The sequence below is a fragment of the Falco punctatus genome (assembly GCF_963210335.1).
Source record: "Falco punctatus genome assembly, chromosome: Z".
Lineage (NCBI taxonomy): Eukaryota > Metazoa > Chordata > Aves > Falconiformes > Falconidae > Falco > Falco punctatus.
In genome coordinates, this window is record NC_137586.1 from 16113365 (window position 1) to 16123464 (window position 10100).

At 43.7% G+C, this 10100-nt stretch overlaps 1 protein-coding gene across 1 annotated transcript in view; it reads right to left on the reverse strand.

Moving 5' to 3' along the window:
- The window catches only part of OXCT1 (3-oxoacid CoA-transferase 1), an 86681-nt gene extending 76967 nt beyond the window's left edge, over positions 1-9714 (reverse strand). The window contains exons 1-3 of the mRNA XM_080372194.1: positions 8874-9714; positions 5915-6023; positions 4435-4525 (exon numbers count right to left, since the gene is read on the reverse strand). Coding sequence (XP_080228320.1) covers positions 4435-4525; positions 5915-6023; positions 8874-8966 — 293 coding nt within the window. The 5' untranslated portion in view covers positions 8967-9714. The remainder of the gene's footprint in view (positions 1-4434; positions 4526-5914; positions 6024-8873) is intronic.
- Between the last annotated feature and the right edge of the window lie 386 nt (positions 9715-10100).

The following is a 10100-nucleotide window of genomic DNA, read 5'->3' on the forward strand; positions in this document are numbered from 1 at the left end:
CTACTGTTCAAGACTATCGCATTCAAAAAAACTGCATATTTAAGTCTCAAAAGCAGACAAAGCCCAGACGGAAGTAGCTTATTTGATACAAGTCAAACCACATGCACAGCTACCACAAGTAATGGACTTCATTTTTAGCAAGCATAAATTCAGCCTATTGAGGTGGCAAGAGATAGAATGAAAATGTTGATCTCGGGTGTTATTATAGCCAAAATCAGTTATCCATTTCATTACCCAAAATTAATTAAAAATAGTAAGTTGGTGCCCATTTCTTAACCTTTCATTTTAAATATTTGGCTATGCTGACAACAACATAGTTTTTGTTGCAACACAGATCTTGAAACCATATCTGACAGCCTGCGTTAGGGAAGTCTTACCATAAGCTAACCTGAAACATCCAAGTCTACTGTAATTTGAAATCAGTAAGCAATAAGATACCACAAAGTCACAAGCAGATGAAAAAACAGCCATGCAGAGATACTGTATACTAATCACAACTATGTTGAGAATTTACTGAATCAAGGTTTAAAATAAGGACCTCCTGATGTATATGGAACAAACCAAATATAAACAATGAGGCACCAAAAATTTAATAAAATGGATTTTAGTAGCTTAATGAGAAAGAATCCTCTAAATATAAAGGGCTTATAATAACATAGTCTAAAGGACGCATTTGAAATACAAACAACACAAAAATAAGTTACAAGGGAAGGTGTCAGAGGTTGTATTTTAGCAGCACATCCTCCCACCATGGTATCTTTCACTTATCTCCCTGGTTCACAAGCTCCAGTTACCCCTGCAGCAAGTAATGCAAATACCAGAGATACTGGATATTTGTACTGCTTCCCTTTCAAACACTTTGCCTTGTTTGGCTTGGCAAAAGAGTAACTACTCTTAAAGGTGCCGTTTCACTAGCTAGGACACAGTACGTGCAGTAGCATAATGCACAGCGACAGTAAATTTAGCAGGATGATGTTTCTAACCAGGGTGCCTAAGAGCACCCCAGACGCTAATGTACAACCTGTCCTTGGCAAGCCCTGCAAAGGTCAAAACAAGGACTTAACCTGCCAGCAACTACATGATTTGAACAAGGATTTGCAGAAGGAATCTCCTCCGTATTACACTGCAGAACAGAAAAGTGCTGTGTGAACTTGTGAACATCCTACTCCTTTAAAGCTGTTTCTTGACACTGCCAAGCATTTCTAGGCTTTGCTGAACCTTCTTGCCAGCTAAAAGAGAGTTGGGAAGAGGGCTTCAGGACTTCCTAATTACTGCTTCCTCCTAGATATAAGTGAAGCACTGTCTCCACTGCTGCTATTTTAGTTATAAACAGATAGCTCTGTAACACATTTTGTGGTTCACGTGTACTGAAAGACATGTGACTTAATCCATGTGGCTGCACTGTTCTCCCGAGTAGGCTGGCTGCCTAAGTACTTGGCTCCTTCCCTGCACCAATTTTACAGGTTGCCTGCTAACCCACTGCAGGATGAGAAAACCTAACCACAACCAATTACCTCCTGTTCGCTGGAAGAGCTGGAGAAAACAGCTGCAGTCAGGAAGATGAAACACAGCAGGTCATTGATTGCAACACAAACACTGCAGCAGCACCAAAGCAAAACACACCGAATCCTGAGGCATCTTGGAAAGCGGCAAATTACTCAACCCACAAAGTACCTGACATGTCAAGATTACAGAAACAATTCACCTTTTTGCTGCAGGGTATAGGATTGCTGTGCTACTTTAGTTTTAAAATCCATTTCTTAGTATTGCAATACTTGATAGTATCACAATACTTTTTGCATGGTATTAGAAGATGCTTAAATGGTAACAATCACTGTAATGAGTTTGTTAATGACAACATCTGTACTTCAGTCTAGCTCCTTACACCCTACCAAACTATAGCAGCTACATTCCATGTAATAGTAATACAATAAATAAAATCAAAATATGAGATTATATTATTAATTTCATTTCAAAGTAATTATACTGTTCAACATGAGAGCAAAAGCAGGATTTTGCAAACCAGATTTTATGAAAAGCCTAGATGCCCTTGGGCATTTTCAAATCATCACACTGTTCTGTGAGAAGCTTACTGGACTTCCATGAATGTTCATGGAAAATTAGTTTCAATAAAAAAGAATTAAATTTTGCTTTCCTGCCAGAAACCAAATGTTTCATATCCAAAGAATTTTCAGGGAAGTTGGCAATATTTCAAGCAAAATTAACTCTTAACCTGTAACACCACCAACTACATGTAGAATACAATACAAAATGTTATCTCCTCCATTCTGTTCCACAATGCTGCTCTCTTCACTCTTCCTCACATTCAAACCCTCACCTCCCTCCCAGGAACATTTGTACAATCTCTCTACATATATGTGTGTCATTCAGAAATAAGAGTATGAGGAAAGTAAATGATCTCTAAGTGATTGGTCTCTCCATTCAAAATTATTTCTGTCTTTTTCTCTCTCCTTTTTATTATCCAGCAGAAATTGTTTCCCACAAGAGTCTAAGGAGCTTGCGTTTGACTGCGTATGTCAAATACAAATAAAAATCATATCTGTTATCCAATGAATGGGCAATGGCAAGCATGAAGCACTGAAAAAAAATGAAGGTCAACATACTGTGAACTTCAGTCTCGGAAGCCTTATATATACATATATATATACATACATATGTAAACGAAACCTGTGTGTTTTTAGTAGCATTTTGGTTTTAACTTACACTAAATACAGCCGGGTTAAAAACAAAACAGACTGGGTAGCAAATATATGGACAAAGTATATGGGAGCTGTAATGATGCAGCTGAAAACAGCACAAAGCATTATTAGGTAAATCCCATTTAATTCACTTCTTTGGCAAGGCTGAAGGAATTGAAGCAGCAAGGTTTGACATCTATTTTCATTTTGTATGAAGAACAAAGTTCTTTATACACAATCAACCTTCCTGACTCACACAAACTTCTGTCTCTTTTATTCTAATGTAGGTACAGAAGAAAAGTCTGCTAGTGACTGTCCCCTCTGCCCCGCACAGCTCTCGTTCTGAAACTGGATAAAGGTTGAGCTTCTGCAGGACAGATGGGAGACTTCCAACCTATGGAAAGGGCTCATAATTGTAAATGTTAATGATGTTCTGTGAAAACAATACAAAATTCTCATTATTATTTCACGACAAATACAGCATTCAAAAGTAAAAAATCACAGAAAATGTGCTAACACAGATACTATCATGTGCTGAAAGTAAGCAACATTATCTAAAAAAAACCCACAAACAAACAAAAAAGAACAAACTGGAAAGAATGCTCACGCTATCTTCCTTAAAAACTGGGCTGTATAACCTCAGTACATCTAGCTATGAGAGGACTCCTCTTTCACATGACAGTAGAGTTGAGAATAAGCTCCCTAATCAAAGAAGATTTGCTAAAGTAAAATGCCACAAGGAGACATCAGTCTTCCAATATTCTTTAAATCTACATGAACTAGATTACACTGGAATTATTATGTTGCTGAAGGTGACATTTAATAGGATAAGTCACAAGGTTAGGGCCACTTGTAGATGCTAGTCATCCAACAACACTACAAGGAACAGAACACCAGTCTTATTGACCAGGCTACCTTCAAATACAAGTTATTATATCCTGCATGTAAGTATTTTTATTTAATGTCATTTCTATTTTATCAATGCACTTCTATTTTATCAATTCAATTTTTATCAATGCACAACAGAAATGGCTGTGGTTATTCCTCTATATGATGATCGTTAGGTATTGTGGAGTCTACTGCAATTAATAGCTTGTGTAAAAATTAGCCCTAATGAGAAGTTGAGAAATTATATAATATTATAATACTAATTATAATAATTATAATAATGAAAGAATTATCCTCACTGCCAACCCCACATGAATTTCTTAATGGGTAAACACTTTAAAAAGTAAATAAAAAATTTCAAGACCCATTAAAAAGGCTCTCCATTCTTTCATCATAAAAATTCTCCACTGTTGTGTGATCTGGGGTTTGGGGTTTTTTTTCCAACTAACAGAATTACAGCAAGATGGTCAGAAAGCACCAAACTGCAGTTAAAAAAAAAAATAAAAATCCCTATTTTAAACTTCACACACATGCAATAAAATCACTGATACTACATTTAAAGCATCTAACTCAGAATTTTCAGTTACAGTCAACCAGTTAAATATATATAAATATGCATAACTGCAACTGTTTACAACAGTGACAACTACTCCCGGACAAAGCTGAGTATATGTAGAGTACCATACTTTCTGGGCTTATTCCAAAAATTAGACTTTCAAACAAAGCTGTGTGGTTAATATGAAAACTCTTACTATGAAAAGTAAGACTTTTTCATATATATCAGCCTTTTCACATGAACAGAGTATTTAGTCCATACTTATTAAACCACTAACATATAAATACCTACCCTGCATTATTACTGACTGCTGTTATTTCCTTCACCCCAGTCTTCAGTAAACCCCCAATGAGGTTTTCAGGAATCCCACACAATCCAAAACCTACATAAAATAAAAGAAAATTTAATATGTAACAAGTGTTTGAAAGAACATAGATTAATCAGAAGTCTGAGAACATGCAATGTTTAATCAAAAATCTTTTCTGAGTAGAACAAGCTCCTTAGCTGACTAAATAAACCAACACTTCTGGAAGGAGATGTACCCTAGTACTGGAACCTCCCAGTCACTAGATGCTTCCCAGTTTGAATGAAAGCCACTTAGCCATCAGGGGTCTGTTCACACACAAATGGCCTTTGGAGAAGAGCTCCAGGACCTTGGCTCTACTGATGGGTGTCCTAATCACTGTGCTCCTTATTCCTCCTTCTACCACACTAACTTTCAGTTTCTTGCTGCTCACAACAATGTCAAACAGGAGAAGCAAGTTCTCCCATACAGCCTAGCCCATAATAAGATGATAAAAATCTGGGAATCTTAATGCTCTCGGGAAGATGTGTAACTAGAAGCCCGGTAACCCAGATCTCCACCGAGGCTGAGGTGCCTCACACTCCTACATATTATGCAAGAACTCAGTATGCCTAAGATGAAATACCATGCCACATTCAAGGCAGCTAAGTCTCAGGCCAGGCTCTAACTGTACAACTACTACTGTTTCCTTCCCAGCCACTTAGCTTCAGACATTTTGTTCCACCAAAAAAAAAATAAAAAATACAATCATTCTTCCTAGAAGGTATTTTACCTCATTATACATATCCAGTGAGGTTTCCCATGCTTTACATTACATTCCTTACTTCTTCATTACAAAAATCACTCACAACATACTAAATAGAGGCATAACTTTTCTTTCAGTAGATTCAATGACATGAAATTGTGAAAATCATCTTGAATATTCAAAAGCTTGAGTCACAGTGAAAGCCAGTATGACACAACTTCTTAACTTCTGGAAACACTACTATAACTCTTTAGTGTAACATAGATAAGTATTACCTACACTTCCTACAGCCAGAAACAGATTAGGCGATTTGTTCAAGGTCACAGAGACCCAGTGACTAGGCAGGTAACAGAATACAAAGAATGCTGCAATCAGAATAATCCATCACATTTTACTTCTTCACCATCCGAAATATCAGTGCTAACTTGAAAAAGACCAAGTGGATTTTCTGCATTCAAACTGTCACAAGTAAGTCTAACACTTCACTAGTGGGGAGAAAATACTCATTATTTTTCTGAGGCTTTTTTCCTGCCCTAGAAACAAACCGGGATTTTCTCCCTGAAGGAGTCTGCCCCTCATTAGCAGGGTAGGAAATCACTTATTTAATATACCCACACAAGCATATGGATTCACTAATTAATATTAAAAGCAACACAGTAAAATGATAAGAAGTATCTCATTAATAGAATGTGATTGCATCCATAAAGAATTTAAATATTTACCACCAACAAGTATAGTTGCCCCATTGGGTATATCTTTTACAGCTTCAACAGGATCAGTGTAAAATTTGCTGTTGTGATGAGAGCTGGTAGAAAAATAGCATCCAGAAATCTGGAACAACATTAAAAGAAACAAATGAATGAATAAAAAGCATTACACAGTAACTTTATAATGAAGACCAACCCTCTGGCTAGATAAGGGGGGAAATATATATATAAAAAAATAATCGCTAATGTAAACACTAAACATTGCTGGTGAGGGAATGGTTCAAATCTCCAAAACAAAGACTCTGTTGTCTGTCTATCCCCCACATCACCCATATTTTATGACATTCATATGTATTAAGAAGGCTCTAGGCTTTATATGAGTTGCATCAATTTGACAATATCCAAACAGTTTTTAAATTTCTGAATTCTATCCTAAACTGTTGACAAATTGTGACTTACTGTGAACAGATTCAGAAATGCAATTCCTCAGCATGAGTTAGAGCAACCCAAAGGCTGCTACTTGTAGCTTCAAAGGTATCCAGACAGTAAACATAACCAGAAATTACTGAAGCAGAGAGCCAAAACCACCACAGAATTTGACTGGAGGCCAAGGAACAACATGAAGTACAGCACTATGCTGGCAGTACAGTAAGGACGGGCTCCCTTGAATGGAGTGAACATTCCCCCAGATTCCTAACGCAGTCTTAGAGTCCTTCGTGTTGTTGAAGAACAGCCCAGAATCAGGGAGCCTCCACCAAACAGATGAAATAGGGAGGGCAAGAGGGTAATCAATACAGTTCCCACACTCAAAATGAAATATCACAGTGCAAAGTCATTACACAGTAACCATCATAACTCATCTATTATATTCTTAGGTCACAGTTACCTTTTTTTTGTTTGTTTATTTTTTCCCCTTCTTGAAGTATTTCCCACTAATACTACCATGCAATAATAGTAATCAAGTACTGTCAATGCACCAGGAGCAACTGACATTTAAGTCATGACATGGACACAGTCTCCATAAATTGACAGGATTTGGAAGTCAAAATACTACCTATGGTGTTTCCATTTCTAATTTCGTAACAGAAGTGAGAAATTTTAAACTGGGAAAGAGGGAGAAGAATGAATAAATAAATAATAAATAAGTTAATCTACACATGTTTTAAAGACAATAGCCTAATTCTTCCCTAAAAAAAGTTGCCTTTTTTTTTTTTTTTTTTTTTTTGCCTTTATTGCCTTTTACTACCAGGGCAATAATTTTTAGCTCACTCTCAAGATAACACAAACTGCCTTCTTTATGTAATTAAGGCTGCAAGAGTTTATACTGAATATTAAGAAAAACTTTCTGAATGAAGACTTATCTCCTTCCCAATGGGAACATGATATTCCCCTGCTTTGATGGGCTCAAAAAAAAAGAAAAAAAAAAAATCAGTACCTGGATCATAAGGAACAGTGAGTGCCAGGTGAGAACAGGTAAAAGACCCTTCCCCATGCTCAATTATACCACAACCGTTTCTTCCAGAAACATTTTTTCATCATTATAGTAAGACTGCCAAGAGTGTCCCTTCTGGGCACACTTGGTAGGCAAGCAACAAAATGACTACAAAGTGCTGGCAGGCTTGGGAGCCCTCGTACAACAGGGCTGGCAAGCAGGCATGAGGGCCAGGGCCAGAGAGAAGCCAGGCCACTGCCATGTCCCTGTACCCACACACAGGGAAATAAATATTTTAGAGACCACACAGTGCCTTTTCTTTAATCTCCCCGACTACCTGCAACAGTGGGGAACAACAGAGCAGCAGGTACATACACACGCATTCCCAGGTTGGATGCCTCTGATGGGGGGTATCTGCCCTTCTACACCAAATACATTCTTCTCAGTCCCTTTCCCACCCACTCTGCCTTTCGAGCCATGGGCTTTCAGGGAGCAGAGGTGCCAGGGATCACCCACACTCCTCTGCACACCGGGGCAGCAAGCTAAGACCTCAGGAGCTGGCAGCCCAGGCTTAAGAGAGAAGGAACAGGAGGACAGCTAGCTCCTAGGATAATCATCAAAATTGAAGTAAATCTTACAGAAGAGCAAAATGCAACTTAACATAACAAAGACTAAAAAAGCTATGATTATTTGTCCATAAGGACACCAGAAAGAGTAAACGTGGGCATGAACAGGAGAGCAGATGAGCTGTTTCAACTAAAACAAGAAAAGCCACAGAAGCAATTCTGGCTGAAGAGATGAAAAATTAAGTTAGCTCTGGTTACACGTGGGCTGGAAACCCACTGGATCAACCACGTTTGGCAGAAGCTTCACCCCACGAAGAGCAAAGCAAGCGAGCCAGCTGCACAGCCAACACACGTCTGCCGACAGCCCTACAGGGAGCTGTGCTCACTACCCCGGCCCTCCCTGCGACACCTGCAGCCCCCCCCCCGGGCAGGCCGACGCGGTGACACCAAGATGGAAATACACCGTAACACACCGCAACCGCGCTGCGACTTCAAACGCGTGGGAAATAAAACAGCCCACCACATTACACCCCACAGCCAAACCTCCAGGCCGGTCCCCCAGGCTCACGGCATCCCGACCCGCCGCCGGGGCCGGGCCTACCCCGGGGCCACGCTCTGCCTTCCTCCCGCCGCCCGCCTTCCGCAGCGCCCGCGGGCCTCCGGCGGGCCGAAGCCCTCCCGTTCGCAGAAGACAAAGCCCATCGCTTGCCGCGGGGGCCACAACACCCTCCCGGGGCTGCGGGCCCCGCGCGCCTCGCCCCCCCGCCGGACGCGTCCACCCCCAGCGGCGGCGGCCCCTCCGCGGCCGGTACCCAGCCAAGGTCACCGCCGCAGGGGCGGGCGGCGGCGGCGGCGAAGGCCCGGCGGGCAGGGGGCCGCGGAGGGGGCGCGGCCCGCCGGCGGGGCCCGGCCGCTACAGGGGCAGCGCGGGCGAGCGGCGGCCCGGCGCTCCGGCTGCCCCCGCCCCTCGCCCTACCTGAGCCCCGGCGCCCCGCGCCCGCGCGGCGGGACGGAGGATCCGGAGGCTCCGGAGGCTGAGCGGCGGCAGGAGGAATTTGTACGCCGCCATCTTCGCGCTGCGCGGCTCCCGAGGAGGGCGGCGGCGGGGCGGCGGGCCGGGCCGAGGCGGTGGCTGCCGCTGTCCAACGCCGGGCGCGGGAAGCGGGAGCGGGCGGGACGGCGGGGCGCGCGGGCGGGGGGCGGGCGAGGGGCTCGGCCCCGACGGCCACTGACGTCGGTCGCGGCCGAGGCGGGGCCGCCGGAGGGACGAGGGGCCGCCCACTGAGGGGAGCCGGCCCGCTCCCCGCCACCGGCGGCGCCCCCCGGGCGGCGGCCCAGGCCGGGCGGCGGGAGAGCTGTCCAGCCGCCCCGCGGCTGCCGAGCGCAGGGAGACCGGCCCGGGCGCTGTCCCACGGCGGCAGGGCCGGGCCGGGGGAGCCGCCCGCGCTCCCGGAGGCTCGGGGGGGCAGAAGCAGCCCGTGCTCCAGCCCTCTGACAGCCCTTTTGCTCTTAGGAGCCCTCAGGCCCACGGGCAACAGGCGTGGGCAAACCCGCCGCTGCTGCGGTCACTTCAGCTGTAAAGGGCGGGGGGTCCCTGCGTTCCTCCTGACGCTCCACTGCTTCCACAGACGGACAACTCCGATGCACCATCACAGACAGGCATCTCCCCGTGAAGTCAAGGTGGCTTGAACACAATCCTGTCCTATCCTTACAATCCTGTCCTTTGTGACCAAGGACTAACAGCACGGGAGCTACAGGAAGGACGGGGGCTTTGAGTGGGGAAGTTTCCAGTGTGCAGCCCTCGGGGTGAGCCCGCTCTGGTAAGCACATGTTCCCTGCAGGGTGCTTGGATGCCATGTTTGGGTGGGAAAATGTTACTGGAATAGATGTATACTTGTTTAAGCAGCCACGTGATGTGAACTGCTGGCATTGCTGCTGCTGCTGCTACAAGGAAAATTCAAAACATGCCTCTGCTGTTACTTACACTTTCTAAAAATACCCCAAATGATCAGTGCATGCCCTAACGATGCCCAATGGAACAGAAGGATTCACAGAAAAATGTGATAAGCTGTTTACATGCAGGAAATGAGAAATTCCCCTCATGCACATGACAGAAGGTCACACTTGCAAGTCCTGCTGCTCCTCGTCTTGCTTCCAGGCTGTCTCCAGGGCAGCTGCTGGCCTCACTGTATGTAGCCATTGT